Genomic DNA, 23,089 nt, shown 5'->3' on the forward strand with positions numbered 1-23,089 from the left:
CACACCAGCGGCGCTAAAAAACGCCCAAAAAGTGATCACCAAATTCAACTATAAATACCCCCAAGTTCCCCCAGACCTTCCTTTTTTTACCTACTACTTTCCCAACCACCCTTCTTCCTCCCTCTTCCCATAGCAACCTGGCGCTCCTAGACGCATAGATCTTCCGGGCTACCTGCCGTCCTCCTATCGTGACACCACCTTCTTCACGTTTCTACACCACCTTCTTTTTCCCATATAATTAGCCAACCATTACATTACTGCTTTCTGCAATGCCTTCTGTGTATGACCAATTGAAGGCTTACCCTTCAGATACCCCTACGGTGTCGCCCAAGGCGTACGCCAACAACGAGAAACTCAGCTTATCTGGACGGGTGCTCAGTGTAGTACTGTCGTTGCCTACTCAGATCAGTAAGGTGAACAGTGCTCTGGGGCAAACTACTTGGTCGGTGGACCCAATTCGGGGCCAGCTGGCGTTGTACCTGTCGGTGCTTTTCCTTCAGCACGAGACAGACTGGGAGAGTCACCTTATCGGTTGGACTGGAGAGTTGGTGAACAAGAGCAGTAAGCTTAGCAATTTGCATCTGGACAATATCAAGGAGGATCCTTTGTATTTGGACGATGAGGATAAACTGGACCTTGAGAAGAAGATGAGACTGACGTTGAACTCGGATAACGTGCATCCGGTTTGGTTGTTGAGAAAAGACCAGGATAGATGGAGAAGGTATGCTGAAAAAGTGATCTGGCCGGTGTTTCACTACATCCAGGGCCAGCCGATCGATGGGGCCCAGGAGGGCCAGGAATGGTACGACTATGTTCGCTTCAACGAGGCATACTTTCAGAAAATCAAGGCCATCTATAAACCTGGCGATATCATCTGGATCCATGACTACTACCTAATGTTGTTGCCTCAATTGTTGAGGATGGAGTTCCCAAACGCCTTTATTGGCTTCTACATGCATGCTCCGTTCCCTTCTTCGGAGTACTACCGTTGTCTTGCTAAACGGACCCAGTTGCTTGACGGCCTTTTGGGCGCTGATAGAATATCTTTCCAGAGCGAGTCTTTCCAGCGACACTTTTTGAGCTGCTGTGCTCGTGTTTTAGGCTATGACGTGACTAAGCGCAGTGTAAATGCATACGGCTCGTCGATATCGACAGAGACGTTACCTATTGGCATTGATACTAAGCGTGTGGAGCATGACGCTTTCCAGGATACTACCATAGACGAAAAGGTGAAAGCGTTGCGGGAGATTTACGCCGATAAGAAGATTATCGTGGGCAGGGACAGATTGGATTCTGTTCGTGGCGTTCAACAGAAACTCCAGGCGTTTGAAATGTTCTTGCAAATGTATCCTGAATGGAGGGACAAGGTCGTTCTCATTCAAATCTCTTCACCTGGATACTCCCACGACACGCGAGTTGAGAAGAAGGTATCTGATTTGGTTACACTGATCAACTCTCGTTTTGGAAACCTCAATCATACCCCTGTTCTTCACTACCAGATTCGCATCAGTAAGGATGAGTACTTGGCACTCTTGAGAGTGGCAGACTTGTGTCTTATTACATCTGTTCGTGACGGCATGAACACTACATCCTTGGAGTTTGTCATTTGCCAGAAGGAGAACCACTCGCCATTGATCCTTTCGGAGTTTACCGGTACCGCATCAGTATTGAACGATGCTATATTGGTCAACCCATGGGACTCTGTCAGTATAGCAAAGACAATGAATAAGTGTCTAAGAATGGATCCAGAGGATAAGTCACATCTTGAAGCAAGACTTTATGATCGTGTCACATCCAACACTATCCAGGTGTGGACGTCCACATTCTTGGAGAACCTTCTTAGCCATGTGGAAAAGACTCACCAAACCCATCACACGCCTACTTTGAACAGACCCTTGTTGTTGAACAACTACAAAAACCTGGAAAGGCGGTTATTCTTGTTTGACTACGATGGAACATTAACGCCGATTGTGCAAGATCCAGCAGCTGCTATTCCTTCTTCACGGTTGCACCTGATTGTGGACAAGTTGGCAGCAGACCCAAAGAACCAAATTTGGATTATCTCTGGTAGAGATCAAGCATTTTTAGATAAGTGGTGGGGCTCTAAGAATGTTGGTTTGTCGGCTGAGCATGGATGCTTCATGAAAGATGTGGGAAGCTGCGAATGGTACAATTTAGCCGAAGCGTTTGACATGTCTTGGCAAATTAAGGTGGCGGAGGTATTTAAAAAGTATACCGATGTGACGCCAGGGTCGAATATTGAAAAGAAGAAAGTGGCCTTGACATGGCACTACCGAAGGTCCGACCCAGAGTTGGGCAAGTACCAGGCTGACTTGTGCTGGAAAGAACTACAAGACGGTATTGTGAAAGAATTCGATGTTGAGGTGATGGAAGGTAAAGCCAACATTGAGGTGCGTCCTCGGTTCTTGAATAAAGGTGAAATTGTGAAGCGTCTAGTGTTGAACGGGCATGCCAAAAAGCAAAACCCGCATCTGATTCAATTGGATGCTAACGATATCTCACCCAATGAACTTCCCGACTTCATGTTGTGTCTAGGTGACGATAAGACCGACGAGGATATGTTCAGGTCCTTGAAAGATATCGAAGCTACATGGCATTTGAACGAGTTACCGAAGAACGAGTGGGGGTCCTACGGCGTCTTCCCTGTTCTCGTTGGACCTGCGGCAAAAGAAACGCTTGCTACATCCCATTTGAACGATCCTTCACAGGTGATAGATACGTTGGGATTGCTTTCTGGAGACGTGAGTTTATTTGAAAGTGCTGGTTCGGTTGCGTTAGACGATAGAGGACATGTCGCTAACAGTCAATCGAGCGAGAGATCAAAGGTGGCTATTCGTGCTGCCACGATGAAAAAGGACGAAGCTTCACGAAACCTGGTAAACCATTAGGTTTCCAAGACTTATTTTTTTTTTCCCTACGATACTTGACAAGAAATATAATGCATACGACAACCATCATTTTCCGTTTTTCCCAACATTTTGAGCCCCAGCCTCGGATAAATCACAGTGGCTGCGAAAAAAAAGCGAAAAAACGTTAGGACCAAAACACCCGTACACCGCGCCATTTACTAACGGTCCCCTCGGCATAAGTAGCTCCCGGTTCATCCCAAAATATCTCTATTGCTGGTTAATGGGAATTTTAAACTGGGGATTTCGTGCTAACCTTCAGCTTCACACGGTGAAGCCCGAGGAATCGGTCAAGATCTCTTCGTCTAAAACGCTCTATGACTTTGTCCACAATGACCTTCCTCTTATCGATACTTCCAAAAAGCTCTGGTTGAACCCACTTCTTTTCAATGGTACGCTTCAGACCTTGTACTATGCCATGCACAAGAGTGAAGACAGGTTTAAGGTGTACTATGGCCGTGAATTGTTCAAGTACAAGGATGGTGGTCAGGCATCGTTAGACTGGGTGGTTCCTGAGCCAGAGTCTAAAGAGCAATTCAAGAAGCTCTACGAAGAGACTATTCCTGAGGACCTGCCTAAGCTTCATCCTCGTACGAGATTTTTCACCAAGGAGGAGCTCGAAGAGAAGCAGCATCCAAAAGATAGTGAGTCCACAGAACCGCTTTGTGTCGTTCTTCACGGTTTGGCAGGTGGTTCTCACGAACCGCTTATCAGAAACTTGGGTGAATACTTGGGCAACCACACTTCGTACAAATGGGACGTGGTGGTGATTAACTCTCGTGGATGCTGCAGAACGAAGATCACCACCGATAAGCTTTTCAGTGCTTTTTCCACTGACGATGTGAAGGACGTTCTTATTGAATTGAGAAAGAGGTACCCACACAGACCTATCTACGGCATTGGGTTCTCGTTTGGTGCTTGTATTTTGGGTAACCTTTTGGGAAGTGAAGATCCAGAAGTCCAGGAACTTATTAAAGCTGCTGTGTTCATTGGCTGTCCTTGGGATTTGTCTGATAGTGCTTACCATGTGGACAGTTCGTTGACGGGTCGTAGAGTGCTTAACCCGGGCTTGACGTCTTTCCTCAATAAGCTTATCAAATCGAACAAGCAAGAGCTCCAGAACTTCAACCCTGATTTCTTCACCGATGAAAGAATTGAGGAGGCCAAGAGATCGCTCAAAACCTACGAATGGGATAACTGCTTGACATGCAAGAGCGTCGGGTTCAACAACGCTTTCGAGTATTATAGAGAAGGCTCGCCCTTGCGCCGCATCCACAAGATCAAGACTCCCGTGCTTGCGATCAACTCTACTGACGACCCGGCTGTTTCTGTGCGTTTACCGATCCACGATGTTCAGAGCAACCCATACTTGGCATTGGTGGAGTCCGACTTGGGTGGCCATTTAGGATTTGTCAAGTCGTCTGGAGAGTTCTGGTGTGTTGAAGCCGCTGACGAGTTTATTAACAAGTTCGAGGAGGCCACCAGGGCCCAGAATTAGAGAAAGACCACCAGGGCCCCAATCAGGGCCCCAATCAGGACCCAAAATTAGAGAAGACGTTCCACACCGCCTCAGGCCTGGCGGCAAGTTTGGAGCAGCGACCGAGCTTAATTTGCAGCAAGAAAGCCAATAAAAAAGAATTGGTCGCACGGGACAAGAGATTAATTTTGCCAATTAAATTACCCGTCCCTTCCAAAAATACAATTACATACTTAAGGACTATGCCTTTCCACCATTTGTTGCTCAAAACGACCTTTCGCCTCCATTACTTGCTCCTTCTACTTGCTTTTGCTGTTCATCTCTACCTCTTCTTGGCCTTGCTCTGCGAAAAAAATTGACACCAAAAAGTCTCCAATAGTGCTAGCGCACCTCTGGGCCTGTGGCGCGCCTTTCGAGGCCTGGTCTGTTTGCTTTGACAGAATTACACAGCCGATGCGCCAGACACTGGGAATGATTTGGAAAAAGGGATGGTTTTTTATGGGAATGAAGGGTTTCCTGCAGACAAGACAACCCAACCACCCCATTTTTCACTTTTTCACTTTTTCTTTACCTTTTCTTTGTCCTTTTTAGCTTCCTCTCTTCTTCCTCGGAGGGCAGAGCCCTGAGGGTTTTGTGGTTTTGTGGCATCACTTTTTCTATCGCGGCGCGCGAACTGGGCCGAACGAGGTTGGCTTAACGGGTCGGCAGCAAGCTGCGAAAAACAGAAAAGGCCCAGTTAAAATGGCCAGTTTTCATGGAAATTGGATAATAATAAGATATTCATAATCAGCGGGCGAAAATGACCCGATTCCGACTTTTCAAATCCAAAAAATACCCAAAACTCGCCATTTGGCGGTGTCCCTTTTTTGGCCATTTACCGCTTCGCTTTGGTTCGCTTCCTGAGCCTTACACACTACTTACTGCGTAGTGCAGCCGCATCGAACTAGCCCTAGATAAGACGCAAAAATTCAGCCCATCTGACGGTTCGCCTTCTGATTTCTTGATCTACACTTTACTGACCACTTGTTGTTTTGGTGGGTTTCCATATATATACTTTTGGAGGGTTTGCTTAGTTTTGACCCTCGGCATTTGCAATGTTCAAGTCTACCAACCATAAGGACTTGTCATATTTTGACATCAGGCTCAAGCTGGGCCATAAGAACACCATCTTGGTGAAGGGCAATGAGTTTGAAGTGGACTCGGTTCCGGTCTCGGGAAGCGTCAAGATCCTGACAAAAGAGGATTTACACGTGAAGAAGGTCAAATTGCAGCTTATTGGCGAGTACCAGGCTGAATACTATGAGAGAATGTCTAACGGGTACGTCGCTGGCCAGGTTTCCGAGAGAAACTGCGTGCTTAAGGTGCTTTGGCCCAATTTGCTTACGTCTAGTGAGGGCGAGTTGCAGTACGGTGATTATGGCGATAATATGGTGAAGATGCATAAGTTGGATGCTCACTTGAAGAAGTCGTCTAGAGAGAACTCCGTGACGAGTTTATCTCAGCTCGACAAGAAGTCTTCCGACACGTCTTTGGCTGAATCGCCTGCGAAAAAGAGACCTTCGTATTCGAGGACAAAGTCTCTGAATATGTTGCATTCTGTCAAGCCCACGTTGTTCACTATCCCTCGATCTGGTATCGATGGAACCCCGTATCCGCTGAAGGTGAAGGGCAGGTCTGAAGCTCACTCTTTCTTGCTCCCACAGGGCAATTATAGTATGCCTTTTAGCTTCCATCTTCCTGCTAACGTTTCAGAGTCAGTTGACTGCTTGCCTATTGCAAAGCTTAGATATAAGCTTGTTTGTACGATCGAACGTGGCCGTCTCGAGAAGGACTTTACCATTGGTAAACACGTCAGAATCGTTCGTACGTTGCACCCACAAAGCGTGAACTTGGTTGATCTGATCGAGTTTGGCAACACCTGGCCTGGGAAGCTTGAGTTCAACGTGTCTCTGGCCAGGAAGGCTCTCGCGTTAGGCACCAAAATGCCCATTAAATTGGTAATTGTTCCTCTTATTAAAGGCCTTTCGTTTAAATCCATGTACGCCGAGATTGTGCAACACAATGGCACAAAAGGCTTAACTGGTGAATCTCCCCAGTTTGAAGCCATCATTAACAGACAAAAACTCGACAACGAGCACACTCACTTTGACGAAGACCACTGGGTCGTTAAGTCTCACTATAGACTTCCTAATTCGCTTAAAGATATCACGCAAACTTGCACTTTAAAAAACGACATCATTAGCGTCAAACACAGAGTTAGAGTTCTGATCCACATTCGCAACGCTGATGGCCACGTCTCTGAGCTCAGAGCTAACCTTCCAGTGCATGTATTCATGAGCCCTAAACACGGGACAATCACTACTCGTCACTACGAAATCGATAACCATCACGGTCTCTTTTCCACGGCACCTGATCCCGAGCGTGAAGACGTTGTCTTCCCAAGAAAGGAAGCCGAGCAGCCTTCCGATGAAGACCTGTCGAGCGAAGATTCGTATGCTGCTGACAGAGAAGAAGATAACGCGCCTCCCGTGTACCAACAACACGTTTTTGATATGATTTATGACCAACTGAGCCCTAGATCTCCTTTAGAACAACTCAGAATCAACGGAGTCAAGTCAGCCCTCGAGGGATACTTTGACATTCCTCTTCTGTCGTCTGGAACGCTGTCGCCACCACTTGATGTTAACGTCTTGCTGAAAGTGCCTAGCTACGAAAAGGCTCTAGACGACGACTCAGAAGGAGAAGAACCTGCACCAGGCTACGTTGGCGGCAGCGTCGACTCAGAAGAAGACTTGCTGAGGTCCTTTGGATCTCTCAACGCCACACTCCTGGAACGCAGTGTCAGTATGTCAGATATCCAGCTCAACTTGCCTCGCAAGATGAAGGCTGCCTTGAATACTCCACCACCTAGAAGCCCCATGGCGGGGTCGCCTAATGGCAAACACCAACTTCGCTTGCGCTTTTCACACAAACCCAAGCCTTCACGCTAACCGTAAATAGACTAATACTTAATGAATAATTGCTTCTTTTCACATTCTCCAGTGGAGTAGGTTGCCACGCCATGCCATGTTTGCAGCCAGTAAACCCGTGCACCACGCTCGAGACACATCAATCTCAAAATCTGACATGGACGAAATCAACTTATCACACGAACCACTAATTAGATGTCTGTCCCCACTGTTGCTAACGCCTCTGGAGCAGGTGTGAGTCCAGGAATGGGCGAAGGTACTGCCGTCCAAACGACAGACCAAGTTTCGCCTTATGTGGTCAATGTGGCCAAGTTCTTGAGAGACAACAAGCAGCTAAAACGCAGAACAGGTTTGTTGAACAACAAGGACGACATTGAGTTCTTCAGATACAAGAGATTGGTTCGTACGTTGTTGAGTGACGAGTACAAGAAGAAACAGGCCAATCCAAAGAACGAGTTGCTTCCTATTGAGACCGCGGAAGATGCTGGAAGAATGTTTATCCAAATGATGCTGGGTCGTCTTCTTCTACCAGTGGAGAAATTACATTACAAGGATGTTAAGGCAGTCAAGGGATGGAAGCCAAATAAGCAGAAGCCTACATTGAAGCCTACGCAAAAGGCAGTGATGGACCCAGACGCCTACTATGCCTGGATCTACCAGAAGCCAAACCCATACATGTTCTTGTACGGATTGCTTACGCTTGCTGCTGTGTTCACTATTATTTTATTCCCCTTGTGGCCTGCGTTCATGAGACGTGGTGTATGGTACTTGTCTATGGGAGTGTTGGGTCTATTAGGATTGTTGTTTGCCACTGCCATTGTGCGTTTGATTATTTTCGTCATCACATATTTGGTCTTGCCTCAAGCCTTCTGGCTTTTCCCTAACTTATTCGAGGATTGCGGATTCTTTGAGAGTTTCCAGCCTGCTTACGGTTGGGCCGAGCCTGCTGACGCTAAAAAGAAGAAGAAGAAGGGTAAGAAGGCCAACAAGTTCGGTGACCTCGGATCGAAGCTTGAGGCTGCCATTGATGCTCACACTGCTGGTGAAAAAGAAGCTGGCGCAGACGAAGCTACTGGCGCTTCCACAGGTGCCGAAGCCTCTTCCACGCAACCCAAGAAAAGAGCCGTCACTTTGGAGGAAGTGGAAGACAATTAGAGAATGACGGGAGACAAAAGAAAACAAAAACCGCAAATTGGAAGTACAGATCGTCATAGTTTTTTAATGGAAGGGTTTAGGTTGAGTTTCCATGGAGGTAATCCAGGCACTGCCCTCTATACCGTACCCCTTCCCCAGACTATGAGGACCGAGATATCACGTAACTTATCAACTACATAGCACCCACAATCACATATACACATCCAACCGCCATGGCCATCAACGACTTGGCCTTCAACCAGGACTACACGTGTCTTCTGATGTCCACGCTGGAGTGCCACAAGATCTTTAATTGTGACCCCTTTGGCGAGTTCTATAACCTGCCTTCTGATAAGAATCCTTCCCCTACAGCCTTCTTAAGGATGCTCTTCTCAACGTCCCTTACAATCATTGTGCCCGAGTCAAACCTGAATTTGGGAAACAGAGTCTTGCAAGTGTACAACTTGAAGCAGAACTTGAAGATATGTGAGCTCACGTTCCCTTCAAACATTGTGGACCTTATGCTTAACAGGAAACGGTTGGTGGTGTTTCTTGAAGTCGGGCAGATTTACATCTACGATTTGAGCAGTGTACGGCTTATGAAAGTTTTGGAGATAAACTCGTACTCGCTGAAGAAACACGAGGAAAACGATAAAGTGGTGGCGGCATTGAGTGCTGATGACCGGCTGTACCTTGCATTACCACTTCTGGTGGTGAATGACCAAACCGACTTGTTCAATGCTGAAAGTTCGAGTCAGCCTAGTACACCAGTGCTTCGGCCGAGCGACTCAGCGGCGGTGGTGCTGTTGGATTCGCTTGTGGAGCTTACGCATAAGAATGAACACTCGCTGCTAGCGAAGAAAGAGGCAATTACGTTGGAAGATCTACAGAAGGATTCGAACGGATGGATGGTTATTTACGATACGATCAATTTGAAGCCTAGGCTTTTGTATAAGGCGCATGACTCTGGCATTGCTAAAATAGCTCTTTCTAGGGATAGCCATGCAGTTGCCACGGCCTCTACCAAGGGCACGATTATCCGTGTTTGCCATTTGAACTTTGACCTTCTTGATGACCTTAACAAGCTTACCATCACGCATATTACCAATCTTCGGCGTGGGCATAACTTGACTCGCATCACCAACCTCACCTTCAGTCTTGACTCCACTGTTTTGGGCTGCGGGTCTGAAAGCAACACTATTCATTTCTTCAAGACCGGTGGACCTACGGGAACACCAGCGGGACCTCCAGGTGATTACGAGCTGAGCGATGAAGATGCCAGAAGTGGTCGTTCTTCACTGGAAGACCTCAATGAGAACTTGGCCAATCTACTCATTCTGAAACAACCAGAACAGGAACAAGAGGAAGAAGAACCACAGCTGTACTTCTCCCTAGGCCTCAAAAAATCCAGCAAGTTCCTTAAAAACCAGTACACGAAGCTGCTCATCAAAAAGCTTCCCTACAGAGACTACTTTGACAACTTGATCTGGGAACCACCCAGAAGACTGTTTGCATACGTGAAGCTTGCCGAAAGCTCACCTCCTGACCCACGCCATAAAAACGTTGAAATCGGTTTTGGGTCTCTGGGACTCTTAATGTTGGCATCCTACCATACTGGCACCTTCTACCAGTATAAGCTCCCGCGGCCGCACGACGAGGACAGAGAAGAATGTATGCTTCTTTCTTCTCACAAGTTGGGCTAGAAACGCAAAAAAAATGGGCAAAACAATAGCCACGCTGGTCTGGGTCAGAGTCAATCGGCGATAGCGTCTTTGTGGGGGGTGGAAAGCAACACAACCCCAGATCCTACACAATCGTTTCCTCGGATACTCGCGAAGAGAGAGACAAGGAGTATAGGGGCCATAAGGTAGTAAGTGAAGAAAGACAAGAAAAAAAGAAACCAAAAGGAGCCGAAAACCAGAAAAAAGGCCGTACATGGCAAACCTGAAACTGTTGATACCCCTTTTGGACCCACCGTGAGGTCACCCAATTACATGGTAACACTTAATTGTGGGGTACTTTCCTCCCCCCTGAAAGGGTTCGCAGGCAAGAAATTGACCCTAGCGCAGTGCGAAAATTTTCACAGTCTGTCGGGTATTTGGGCACCCCTCCGCTTTATAACTATCCGGTTTCCCACAATCCTGCCCAATGTTTTCTTGTAAACGGGTTTCCTCCTTTCGTTTATTAAATCAAATAAGAATGTCCTCCACCGGGTACGCTGCTGACGATGTCTTGTTCCACAATGAGAACTTGGCTCGCGTGATTTCCTTAAACAGATTGAAGAAATTGAATTCCCTCGATACGTCTATGGTCACAAAGATTGGTCCTCGCTTGTCTGAGTATGCCAAATCTGAAGCCGCCTCCATGGTCATTTTGACTTCCAAGTCTCCAAAGGCTTTGTGTGCTGGTGGTGACGTTGCCCTGTGTGCCTCTGAAATCTTGAAGGGCAACCCAGGCTATGCTTCCAACTTCTTCCAGGAGGAATACAATGTCAACTACCTCATTGCCACTTACTCCAAGCCATACATTTCATTGATGGACGGTATCACCATGGGTGGTGGTGTCGGTTTGTCCGTGCACGCTCCTTTCCGTATTGCTACTGAAAAGACCAAATTGGCCATGCCTGAGATGGACATTGGCTTCTTCCCTGATGTGGGTACCACTTTCTTTTTGCCTCGTTTGGACGACAAGCTCGGTTACTACTACGCCTTGACCGGTGAAGTGTTGAGCGGCTTGGACGCCTACCAGGCTGGTTTTGCAACCCATTTCGTTCCTTCCGAGAGAATCCCACAATTGGTTAACCGTTTGTCCAACTTGAAGCCTCCTGTGATTAACAACACTCCTACTGAAGGTACCCTCTTGAAGGGCCAAAAGGACTTCTTCATTCAGGTCAACATGGTCATTGAGGAGTTCACTGAAAACAAGTTGCCAGACAACTACAAGTTCCACTTGACTGAGGAGCAGATCACCTTGATCAACAAGGCTTTCTCCGAGCCAACCTTCGACGACGCCTTGCAGGTGTTCTTGTACTCCAACACTGAGTTTGGTAAGAAGACCTACGACCGTTTGTCTGCCAAGTCCCCAACCTCCACGCATATTGCCTTTGACTTGTTGAACAAGGGTGCTAAGAACACTATCCGTGGTCAGTTGGAGTTGGAGATGGTTTCTGCCACCAACATGGTCAACCACCCTATTGAGGAGAACGACTTTGTTAAGGGTGTCAAGCACAAGCTTATCGACAAGATCAAGGAGCCATTCTTCCCACAATGGTCCTCTTTCGACGCTCAGCGTGTTCAAAAATTCCAGGAGCCATCCTTGCACACTGCCAAGCTCGAAACCCCTCCCTTGAAGAAGTTCTTCGGTGTTGACTTCCACCAATACCCATTCCAGTTTGGTTTGCCAACTAACCAGGAGATTGAACTGTACATCACTGGCCAGGACGGCTCTAACAGAAAGTACTTGCCAACTCCAAAGGAGGTTGTTAGACACTTCAACACCACCACCAACAACAAGTTGGGTGTTGAGGAGAAGGTGCAGAGAGCCTTGGCTTTGCATGGAGAGGCATCGAAGTATGACAACAAGTATGTTTCTTGGAAGGAGTAGATCAACCAAAGAACTCGAATAAGGATACGAAGGAACGCATTTTTTAAATTATAATACAAGGTATACATATACATCTACTATTACTTGAACTTTTCAACAATCAAGTCCTCGCCGAGTTCTTCGTAGTCGGCTTTGGAGATAAACCAGTTATCCAAGGCAATGTTGGCACTGCCATTCTCGTCCTCCACAGCGTCATTAAGCATGTTAGCCAAGTTGGCTGCTCCCAACCACGAGCCAAACTTCTTATCGTAGAGGTCGTGGATGTCGCCCAGAGGATGGTTCCTCAATGGAGAAATGTAGATCTTGTATGATGAGGTGATCATGTAGTTTGGCATGACGCTTGGCGCCGTACGACTGATGTCACCACAGATTCTATCAGAAAAGCCAGGAAGCAAAGCGCAACCACCGGTAATCAAAGTGTTTGTGAAGAGTTGTCTTAAGACCTCGTTAAAACGGGCATTGCTGTTGGAGGATTGTGGGTCACCGCCAGAAGGTACCATGGTGGATTCCAAGTTCTTCAAGGCGAACAAGACCAAGTTGGAAATACCATGAGTGTTGGCCTTGTCGAAAGCTGGATCTGGAATAGGCACATCAGGTAATTTGTATACGTGTGGAACGAAAAGAGCCTCTAAGAGCGTCGAAGTTTCCCTGTCTGAATAGTTGATCTGTGTACGGTCAGGCAATTGGAAGAAGCTAGGCAGCTGGTGTTGCTGAGCGTAGTAAGCATTTGGAGGAGTGACGCCTGGAGGAGGTTCACTCACGGAAAGCATGGTTTCCTTGAAGTTCTGTAAAAGATTGTGGGTGGCATGGTACAGTCTGAAGGACTGGGACACGTTTTCCAGTCTGTACTTCGCAGGTAACAAGCGAGTGTAATCAAGCTGGTTAGGCTGGTAGCCCAACTTGGCTTCTATGCTACGCAAAGCGTGCAAGGATGCAAAGTCACCAGCGTATTTGGAATGGAAACACAGCTTTTGTTGAATCACACCGTCCAAGATAGGTGTTACACTAGCAACACCAGCACCCACGTCAATAACCAAACCACTAGAACGGCCAGTATGGTACAACTGAGCCAAGGGGTTCTTCAAAAGCGAGAAAAGCGGCACTTGCAAGCTTTCAAACGCGATCTGAGCAGCAGCAGCCTTATTCTTGGGCGTGTTCCACGTCTGTTCAGTCATCATCAATGGGTGGTCCTTGGCATCCACGCCATTACCACTGTCCAAGTTCTCGTAAGCATATTCCCAATTGCTAACAATATGGTCGTAGTTGTACACGATACCATTGTCAACAAGAGTCATCACCTCGAGGTCTGGTCTCGAGTTGATGTTGTCTCCAACAAGCACCTTGTTGTTTTTGTCGACCAGGTAGCCGGAATTGAAAACAAGCGAAGGCAAGTCTTCCAGGGCAAAACCAGCACGGGTAGAGCTTGTGCCGTTGTCAATGACGACCGCAGGAAGCAGGTTGACCATGGTTTTCAGTTGAAGTAGTGATGATAATAGGATTTGATGTTTTCTCAGTATTTGGTGAAGCGTGGTGCACGGGTGTGGGTACGGCCCAAACTGGTTGGAAGAGGTTCCACCAGAGAAACGTTTGGGAAGAAAAGTGGCTTTTTTGATATTTTGGGGTGTTGGTGGGTTTAATGGGGCGGTTTAGTTGACAAAAGCACCTATTTTTACTACTTTTTCTTCAATTGGCGTTGATAACTTATGGCTGTTATTGGTGGCTTTTCGCAGCCATTAGGACTGGCTGAGTATTACAAAGATACTGGGTATTTAATAAATTAGAAATTATTTGAAGTGACAAAGTTCTGGAAGTTGTTCTCGTTTGTTTACGGTCAATTTTCATATTTAGTTTAAAACTAGGCCTTTCAATTATACGAGTTTGGTACCTCACTACTACTACTATTGCTACTACTACTACTACTACTACTACTACTCCAACCTCTCTTCTATGCTCATGCTATTGTAATTCATAATTCATGCTAATTTTTGTCATCTTCACCACTGGTAGTTCATAGACCTGTGGTGGACACTGAATCCCAGACCAACCTTGATCTGGTTCATGCAACTATTTCTGATCTGCTCGTCCATGACGCCTGGTCCACAAGAATAAACGTACAAGTCTGATTTGGAGCTTGACCTGGCAGCTTCAGCTCGTTGAGCGACCCATTCACCAACGTCAGGTCTGCTGTCGATTAACTTAATAAACTGCATCTTCTCATCATCAAGCTTGTGCTCTTCTGTGTTTGCTTCACGAACGAAAACCTCCACTTCAGCTCCTCTCTCTCGAAGGTACCTTATATCCCTGCGCATCCAAGCAATCTCCCTCATTCCGTTGACAACCCATTGGAGTTTGGCTCCTTTTGGATCGTTGAATAAGAACGGAAGCACACTGCAAACACCAAGACCGCCAGCAATGAAAAGTCGATCATCATTCTCCTTATGCTTGATAGTCTTGCCGCCATAAGGACCATCTAAAAGACACCATAACCAGATTTTCCCCTTTTCGTCTGTAGGAAGACGAAGCAAGCTTTTGGTGGCTCCCTTTCTGACTCTGACATACATTTTCAAAACCTCTGGCGATGTAGTTGGCGAGGAAACAATAGAAAAGGGATGCGATTGCAAGCACTGGCTCCAGATCTTGGTATGGAAAAACGTCACGTAAACAGTACTTCCAGGTTTGTAGGCCATATCGTAAGCGAGTGGTTTGGGGAAAACAAGCTCTAGTGTCTTCTCATCAATAACGTTAATGCAAAGCTCCGTAAGGCCACGATTAAGGATGAACATCTTGCTCCATCTCATCACACGGTCATAGACAGTAAGCGCAATCATGGCATACACCCAGCCCATCCAGCCCAAGATGATACAGTGATACCACATGGAGACAATAAATAACCATGCAAAGACCTTGTGAATAACCAAAAAGGTCTCATACATGAAGTTTCTAACCGGCTGGAAACTCTGGCCTATCATGAGGAATATAAGTACCGTTCCAACGACTCCCCATCTCCAGTAGTCGTCCATGGCCCATGCCAGTAGGCCCGAATCGTTGATTGCAAAATCTGTCCAAACTGCGGAATGGATAAGGGCTTCAATTGACATAATGATGGCGACGTAGGTATGGTACTTAATGAACTCAGCCATGGGAAGACCCGTCATCCATGTAAATGGGTTATTTCTAAGACCAAACATGAATACCACCGGAAGCAACGAAAACGATATAATTGCCGAACGGTACCCAATCAAGTCTAGCGTCAAAAAGTACACATCGTTCATGTACACATTGGGCAACTGGACCGTATATGAAAGCGCCGTAGCCAATACAGTAAACACCAAAAAGAGACCCATGATAAGTATATCGCCAAAAGTGTAGCCCCATAAGCGTATTGGCGTAAGGTATTTCGTCAATACTTGAGAAACCGTTCTTGGACACAATTCCAAGCCGAGGTACGTTTTCAGAAGGTGAAACACCGAAAGCACTCCAATGACAAACACCCAGTACCATAAAAGGCCCCAGCCAAGCCATTGAGATTTAAACACATGATGGTTTATCTCATCAAAAGAACGCATATAAACCTGAAAATCCGTTTCGTTGATCGACAACGGATGGTACGTTCTTTCATCCTTATTCTTCTCGGTAGCAGGCTGGAGGTGCTCCGTAGCGTTCCTCTTCCATGCCTTCATTTCATCCACCGTATACCGAAAATGGCCCTTTTGCCAGCACCTCGTCACCATATGTTCCAAAGCATGGTCTATCTTTCCCTGGTCGTCTGTCTGACCATAAATGCAATTTGTGATAGACCCAAGCCAATCCACGTTCCCACACCGGCACATATAAGCCATATGGCCCTGGCCAGTAGAGTTGCAGCCCCAGTCAAACCCTTTCATATAGTACACACAAGCTGATGCAATTGAAGAATCCACCACCACCAATGCCAGAACATGGCCTAGCCATAGTAGAGGCCATAAACGAGTGAGAAGCATTTTGGGTGCAAAAAACAATATGCGGTGCTGATGGGCTTCTTTATATTGGCTGCGAAAAAAGTTGTTCGCTGGAGGCTAGAAAGGGTAATGAAAAGTACTCACACTAAGGGAGGTGGCCCTCAGGGAGGAATGAGGAATGCCATGCCAAGAAGATGAAATGTATGTGGATGTGAATTTAAGGTTTTTTCCGTTTTTCCCATTGGCTGGAGCGTGGGAAGCGTTCTGTGCCTGGACTGGTGTCATCGGAAGGCTTTCATTGTTTCCGAAGCAAAGTGCCCATTGTGAGGCGAGTGAAGACTTGTGAGGTGCGTTTTCATGGAATGGAGAGAACGTTAAGTGGCCATTTATGGATGGGAATATGAGCAAATTGAGCAAATATGAGAAAATATGAGGAATATTAGCGTAATGGGGGAGAGCGGGGGAAAGTGGGGGATTTTTGAATGGAAAATTGATGGTACTTTGGATTGTGTAAGCCAGATCTTTGACGGTTCGGTGCATACCGTAAGTGGTGCTCGTTTGGGATACATTGACAGCAACAAGCGAGACAATGGTACTAAAAGTGGGTTCAAGGGATTTTGGCTTGAACGTGGTGAAGTGGAAACGGCACTTTCCAAGGAATGCCGTGGTGTTTCAGTATCACTTTTGGCGGCTGGTGGTTGCGCTAAGTGAGAAGTTAAGCGTCCAGGAATGGCTGCAAAATAGCTCAGCAGTGAAGTTTAACGTTCTAGCGGCTGTTTATAACTTGCTCATGCCGGTGCCCAGAAAACGACTTCTCAGGCTTATCTGTAGCCAATGGTTGTCTCAAAAGATCTGGTGATGTTTGGCTGCCCAGTGGATGAGCCACTGCCAGACATGAACCAGTAGTTAACTGCCAAGAACGCTTCTCACGCTGACTGTGCTTTTGGCTGGTTATTCGAAATCTTCTTCAGAATGAGCTTCACCTGCTTTTCAAGGTAATTCACACAGTTCTTGATAGAGTTTCCCTCTCCCTCTTTTCCCTGACTCTTCTTGGCTTCCTCCATCAACCTTTCCTCTTCCAACTGCTTAAACAAGGCATCTAATTCCTCCTGGGTCAACCTAAAGTCTACTCCCATCTCAGCTAATGCTTCTGCAAACTCACACTGCTCCAGTGTATTCATTCCTTCGACTGTATCCAACTCCAGTACCTGCTCATCCAGGTATACCAGAGACTCGTCATCAGCAGGCTCTCCATCAGCTACCTGGACATCATCAATATCATCACCTCCAAATGACCCAGAAGACATCCGCAGACTGGTCTGAATAAGATCTTCTCCCTTTTCATCTTCATCCAAAGTAACCACTCGTCTCCTCAAGAGATATGGAATCTCACTAAACAACCTCTCAAGGCCATAAGTATCACCATCAAAAAGAACACTTTTCTTGCTCTTTTTCTGTTCAATATAGTCTTCACGCTCTTGCAACCAGTTCACATACCATTGGTTCCACCACCTCCAAGCACCCAAGTAGGGTTCTTCTTCTTCCAGGACCCAGCCTGAACCCCAAGAACTGGACCAGTCACTCCACAGATGCTCTACTGACAGAACCTCAATCGACAGAGTATCAACTAAGGAAGAATCTGTGGTGTACGTTTCTGAAGTATCCAGTAGATCCTCTTTGGGGGTTGGAATGGCGTACTTCAACCACCTTGAAGGATCTGGGTCTGGTTCAAATAGACACCCAAATACATCTTCAGACTCAGTATCTAGAAGACTTTCAACTCTTATACTTACCATTCCTTCCTTCAAGTCATGTTTCGTCAACCCAAACTGAGCTAGCTTCTTATCTCGTCTTTCTCTGGCCAAGTTCGTATCATCTTGCATTCGTTTAAAGAAGTGCTCTAGCCTTTGCATTGGAGTTCCTTTGACTTTATAGTTTCTACGTCCATGCCATAAACCTCTTTCCAACCGAGCGTACTCTTTACGAGGATCAATTTCTCTTGCTCGAGCCTGGTAGTACTCGAGACTCTTTACCTTCCTTTGGTATCCCAGAGGTGGTTGGTTGGGCTTGAGAGGTGGTAGAGATTCACGGTTTGGGGGAGTTTCACGTCGCTTTTTGGCATTCTGTACTAGCTGTTCAAGGTAGGTGTTTAGCTCCAATTCTTCTTTTAATTCGGCTTCAAGCCGTTGTATTTCTGGGTCTTCCATGTTTTTTGGTAGTAGGTAGGAGTAAGAAATGCTGCAAAAACGCATTGAGCATATACAACTAAAATCGAGGAAACAACATTTTATAAAATTAATAAACTTTTGTAGGGCACATTTATACGAGAACACCTAGGATCTTGTGCCCTTCTCCAACTCTTCTACGGTTTTCTTTAAAGATTCGTTCTCCTCTCTCAACATCTTCAACTCAACAAGAAGGCTCTGTTTGTTGCTGTAACTTACCATCCTCTGCAAGGTTTCGTTTTCGGCCAGTAAAACAGCCAATTTACTAGTAAGTCTGTGAGCCATTTCTTGCGCATCAAAGGTACCATTTTCTATGATATCGCTACCTTTATTCATCACCAACGCCACCATGATGGCTTCAAGCCTGGACTTGGTTTCCTCCAAGTCAGTGGTTCTCTCATTCAAGGTCTGTGTGAGGTCTCTGAAGAGCTGGTGATACTTCTGTGGCATCAGAACAGATGGACTATCTTTATAGTTAGCGCCCGATGTCTGTGCCTTGTTAAGCTTGAAGCTCTTGAGCTTCTCGGCAACAGACTTGTTCATCTCGGTCTGGTAAGCAAGCTCGGCTTCCAAGGCTTGCACTTTGTCTGACGATACAGACTTGACGGACTTAATGCTTTTACCGTCAATTGAACTATGTTTAGAGCTAATAGGTACGGATGTGGGAACGGTGGTAGGATCCTTCGTATCCTTGGGCTCAAATGAAGGAGTATAACTTTGAGTTCCAAAGCTCATGCGGGCGTCTCTCTTCTTCAAGAGTTCCAGGGTATTCTCGCCGGCCTTATAGCGAGCCTGGGGAGCAGCAACAAAAGAATCAGCTCTTGGTCTGTGAATGGAGTAGTTAGTATTGGCATCATACTGGTCCATTCCAAGCCCTGTGATAGACAACAGTCTTTGCATAGGGTACATGTTCTGAAACAGCGCTGAGGTAGAGAGTGAAGGGCTCACAAGAGACGACTGGTACCCGCCGCCCGGGACATAATTAGCCATCAGAATCTTCTGAGCTGTATCAAACTTATCTGAAACTGACTGAGGCGATGTCCAAGCTGGCAGCGCCTGGATCAGGGTTGCCGAGACAGTCGACGCGTTGATCAGCAGCTGGCGAGACTTACCAACAAGCGCCTGATCAGCAGTGGTAGGAAAATAATCTGGGTCTGTGTCCTCGGTTTGAGAGCCAGCGTAGCCACTAGAAGTAGCAAAGCTACCTGAACTAAGAGGGAAAAAGGAGGGACACTCGAGTGTCTAAAGAAGTGTTAGTAGAACGCCTTAGAGCGTAGGGGAGAAGGTCCCACTTACATTTGCCAGTGCTCGATCCATTGCGGCACGGTTAAACGTTAGAAAGGAGGTTTTTAGGGAATTGTTGGGTAAAGGGAAAAAAAATCAAAAAAGGATACAAAAACGGGGGAAATGCTCTTTATTTATAGTTCTTGGGTCCCTGGCCGTTTCATATTTGCAGCCATTTCGGCGCGGAAAGGGAAAGGGTCCACCCCACACGAGTCGAAACTGGATTGGCATAGAAAGGGGAGGTTCTCTATTTATTTAAAGCCGATTGGTTAGTTGTTTGGCAAGGAGAGTGAAATGTACTTTGAACAAGAATGGGAAGAGTTTGTAGTGAAATTGGTCCCACTTCATCATTCCAACTGTTCACCTCAACCTTCATTTTATGATCTCTGACAGGAAGCGATCACTCCCTGGTCTCTGACTGGAATTGCCATAGAGTATGTTTTCTTCTCTTGTATTATCAAGGCATTCATATTTGCCTTGACTGGTAATTATATGCTTCTAGTATAGTATGGAGCTCAATGGCTTCTATGGCCCATACCCAACCATGGATCCTTCAATTGGGTAATTCGACTGGGCATTCCAAACATCAAAAGCCAAACCCTTCAGCTCAGACCAATTTCTATACCTCCCCTTCCTTCAAAACCCAAAGTAGGCGTTTCCAGCGCCGCCTCCGGACCCACCATTCAACATCTGCCTCAACATAGGACCCATAGGCGAACTAAGAACCTCCTGGGGTAGTTTCAAGATTCTATCTTCCAAGTTCTTGCCCACCAAGAACTCCATCACCACATCAGTAAAGTGGTTGCAGTTGTTCTCAAAGAGATCATACGCCAGAGCGTGGTACTTCTGCTGGTCATGGTTTCTAAGGTCGTCTAGGAAATCAATAAGAATATCCTCGGTGATATACGTCTCGCCCACATCAAGCACCTCCTTTGGAATGCCATATTTCGTTCTGCCCACTTCGCTGGCCTTGATGCCTTGGTCAATGTAGTACTCTTTGCCAAACGCAACCACCAGTGTATGGTAAACAGCGTCTATGGACTTGCCGAGGAACTGGGGTGAGTACAATGCAGCTAGACCATGAGAGAGGTCGTAAACATGGACTTTAACCGGGAACGCTTCTTCTGCCATGTTGTAAGGAAGAAAGAAGGTTGGTGGATCAACACAGGCTGCTAATGGTGGCAAGGCCCTTATCGGCACGTGATGAAAGTGGGTCTTGGAAGGCAAATTGCCCCCCAGCAACGGCCACAGTGGCGTCGCTGGAATGGTGGCTGGAAGGAGGTGTTGGTAGGGAGAGAATGGTAGGGTGATGAATGAACTTGCTGGTGTTGATGGTACCTGGAAGTAGTGGAATGTGGTTATCAGAGTAGGGCACACTATGGGTGAAAAAATAAGAAAAGAAGAAAACAAAAAGGAAGAAGAAGTCGAATGATGAAAACTGATGTTAGTTTAAATGTTTTGGTAGTCCTCGAAGTCTCTGTGTGTGGCGAAGTGGTGATGTGGTTGGTGTAGTAGATCAGAAGGAATGGCTGCGAAATATACAGAGCAGTCCTCCCAGAGAGTCCTTATTAAGAAGGTACACGTTAAAGGCAATGTGTGTTGCATAGTGGCTCTTATTTGGATTTATTCAAATGGCTGTAGTTTAAGATTGCTAGAAGGGATCGATATAATCTTGGTATTTTATTGGTATGCACATGTTCATGAAGCGTTTGGGTACTCAACCATAAGGATTGTGGCATTATCAGATGATAGCCGTAGACTTATAAAAGAAGCCCTAGGCAAGTAACAAGAGCTCTAGGCAACCCAATGGGAGGATTGATAACTTTGGAGTTCAAAGTAGCAAGGTTATTGCAGTGGGACCTTCTACGTCTTACTTGGGTATTGCAATGAATACGTCAGTCACTATGAAGCCTGAAAACACTGCTTCTCTGGGCTCTTCTTGTTTCTTTCTTTATTATTTTAAACACCTTACAGGGAGTAAACACCTCGCTTCGTGTCGAATTTAATAGCTCAACCGTCCTGTTCAACAATACTTCAGTTCATGTCTTTATCTTTATACTCTGCTTGAGAGCCTCTACTCAAAACAAATTAGCTCTTGCTTCAAAATTCACCAAACTTCTTGTCCTTATACATCTGCAACAGTCCTATGGTTGTAGTAACGGTCATTAAAGCTATCATCAGGAGATGCACAGTAACCCCACCCACTGTTTTGGTTTCCTCAAGAAAACCAGCCCTTCTGTTTGGGTGGCAAACCGCTTCTATTACCAACGGAATCATCCAAAGAATGGCAAGAACACCAGACATAATCATGGATACGCCATGATTGACGAGCAGCAAGCCTAAAGCAGCTAAAATGAAAAACATTAGGTACACTGAAAAAAGTATTGGAGCAAAAAGGAAATTCGGGGATTCCCTCCCATAGTCCTCTATAATTTCCATTGCTGTGTTAGTTGTATTCACAGTGGTGAAGTTATGAAAAGTTGACGTCGAAAGGGAATTGAAAGCAAGTTGGTAAGCATCATCAAAGGCGTTTTTCCATGAAGTTGCAACGTGCTGCAGTTTAATGGTTCCGCCTACCAGGCTTTCAGCAAATACTAAGCCTATGTCTTGGATAATCTGGCTTCTTATAGCGCTGTTAGATGCGTGTCGACAGACGTCAGATTTGTTTTCCGTCTTTCTACAGAACCCAAACGAATGAACGTAGTATTCCGTCTTTCCAAGCGGCCATTTCTCTGGAATTATGTCTGCCAACCCTTTTGTCGAACCAGGAGCGGCATTTTCAAACAGCTCCAAATGTGATCTGGCATAGTCTGTCCAGTCGTAAGGCTCCTGAACAGTGTACTTGAGTTTGGCAGTCCGACTAGACGGGACGAAAAGCCAAATAGTGAGGCAAAAGCATGTTAAGACGGCTGTGAACTGTATCCCCCTGACAATATAACTACCATACTGGTTCCATTTCTGCAGAGTAAGCCTGGCAAATGTGTGTTCATTGCCTTTGTATGGTTCCTGGACGGGGTTTTCAATTCCTTCTTCAAGATGTTTAAGTTCTTTTTCGGTAGATGGAGACATGGTTGGTGTTTAAGAGAGAAAACAGCCTTCTATTTATGATACTTTCACGTTCTGAAAAGAACATGATGTCCTAAAGCTATACTTTCTCTCTTAAACATGCTGCGGTATACTTCCCAAATTTCTAATTACCGGTACCGTTAATAGAAAGTTTAGTACCGGTGATTTATGTTTGCCGTGCAATTTACCTCGTCAAGAACTATGGTAATAGTTTCCCAGTGCTGTCGAAAGCCATTAGCTCGTTTGCCTTTCTTGTCAATGCCTTTTCGCCAGAGCAGTTATTCGTGGACAATATATTGAAGAATGTTGAAACACGGTAAACGTGGTGCTATCGAACAGGAACTTGGAATTGAATTCAACAGCCTCAAGGGCTTTTTCTTTGACGCAGTGCATGGCTTCATAGTAGTCCCAATTCCACTAGACGCCTCTTGCTTTTGAAGCTTGATCTACAATAATCACCGATTAC

General features: G+C 46.0%; 9 protein-coding genes across 9 annotated transcripts; 5 read left to right on the forward strand and 4 right to left on the reverse strand. All coding sequences in view use genetic code 12, as the record gives it.

Moving 5' to 3' along the window:
• Positions 1 to 269: 269 nt before the first annotated feature.
• TPS2 (trehalose-phosphatase) lies at positions 270 to 4,425 on the forward strand (the record flags this gene model as incomplete). The annotated part of the gene is made up of 2 exons (XM_025484710.1): positions 270 to 2,897; positions 3,190 to 4,425. The coding sequence occupies 2 exons, from the start codon at positions 270 to 272 to the stop codon at positions 4,423 to 4,425; spliced, it is 3,864 nt and encodes a 1,287-aa protein (XP_025339641.1).
• A 1,073-nt stretch (positions 4,426 to 5,498) lies between these two features.
• CXQ85_000988 (uncharacterized protein) lies at positions 5,499 to 7,394 on the forward strand (the record flags this gene model as incomplete). Its single annotated transcript, XM_025484711.1, has 1 exon — positions 5,499 to 7,394. One exon carries the CDS (start codon positions 5,499 to 5,501, stop codon positions 7,392 to 7,394), a length of 1,896 nt encoding a protein of 631 aa, XP_025339642.1.
• Positions 7,395 to 7,568: 174 nt separating this feature from the next.
• On the forward strand, positions 7,569 to 8,528 carry SEC62 (Sec63 complex subunit; the record flags this gene model as incomplete). Its single annotated transcript, XM_025484712.1, has 1 exon — positions 7,569 to 8,528. One exon carries the CDS (start codon positions 7,569 to 7,571, stop codon positions 8,526 to 8,528), a length of 960 nt encoding a protein of 319 aa, XP_025339643.1.
• Positions 8,529 to 8,740: 212 nt separating this feature from the next.
• On the forward strand, positions 8,741 to 10,210 carry CXQ85_000990 (uncharacterized protein; the record flags this gene model as incomplete). The annotated part of the gene is made up of 1 exon (XM_025484713.1): positions 8,741 to 10,210. The coding sequence occupies one exon, from the start codon at positions 8,741 to 8,743 to the stop codon at positions 10,208 to 10,210; it is 1,470 nt and encodes a 489-aa protein (XP_025339644.1).
• A 496-nt stretch (positions 10,211 to 10,706) lies between these two features.
• On the forward strand, positions 10,707 to 12,110 carry EHD3 (mitochondrial 37S ribosomal protein mS47; the record flags this gene model as incomplete). The annotated part of the gene is made up of 1 exon (XM_025484714.1): positions 10,707 to 12,110. The coding sequence occupies one exon, from the start codon at positions 10,707 to 10,709 to the stop codon at positions 12,108 to 12,110; it is 1,404 nt and encodes a 467-aa protein (XP_025339645.1).
• Positions 12,111 to 12,190: 80 nt separating this feature from the next.
• Positions 12,191 to 13,576, reverse strand: CXQ85_000992 (uncharacterized protein; the record flags this gene model as incomplete). The annotated part of the gene is made up of 1 exon (XM_025484715.1): positions 12,191 to 13,576. The coding sequence occupies one exon, from the start codon at positions 13,574 to 13,576 to the stop codon at positions 12,191 to 12,193; it is 1,386 nt and encodes a 461-aa protein (XP_025339646.1).
• A 528-nt stretch (positions 13,577 to 14,104) lies between these two features.
• On the reverse strand, positions 14,105 to 16,090 carry CXQ85_000993 (ferric reductase family protein; the record flags this gene model as incomplete). Its single annotated transcript, XM_025484716.1, has 1 exon — positions 14,105 to 16,090. The coding sequence occupies one exon, from the start codon at positions 16,088 to 16,090 to the stop codon at positions 14,105 to 14,107; it is 1,986 nt and encodes a 661-aa protein (XP_025339647.1).
• Positions 16,091 to 16,974: 884 nt separating this feature from the next.
• On the reverse strand, positions 16,975 to 18,255 carry CXQ85_000994 (uncharacterized protein; the record flags this gene model as incomplete). The annotated part of the gene is made up of 1 exon (XM_025484717.1): positions 16,975 to 18,255. One exon carries the CDS (start codon positions 18,253 to 18,255, stop codon positions 16,975 to 16,977), a length of 1,281 nt encoding a protein of 426 aa, XP_025339648.1.
• Positions 18,256 to 18,381: 126 nt separating this feature from the next.
• On the reverse strand, positions 18,382 to 22,626 carry CXQ85_000995 (uncharacterized protein; the record flags this gene model as incomplete). Its single annotated transcript, XM_025484718.1, has 3 exons — positions 18,382 to 19,483; positions 20,201 to 20,610; positions 22,018 to 22,626. The coding sequence occupies 3 exons, from the start codon at positions 22,624 to 22,626 to the stop codon at positions 18,382 to 18,384; spliced, it is 2,121 nt and encodes a 706-aa protein (XP_025339649.1).
• Between the last annotated feature and the right edge of the window lie 463 nt (positions 22,627 to 23,089).

The sequence above is a fragment of the Candidozyma haemuli genome, assembly GCF_002926055.2.
Source record: "Candidozyma haemuli strain B11899 chromosome Unknown B_2014730914, whole genome shotgun sequence".
Lineage (NCBI taxonomy): Eukaryota > Fungi > Ascomycota > Pichiomycetes > Serinales > Metschnikowiaceae > Candidozyma > Candidozyma haemuli.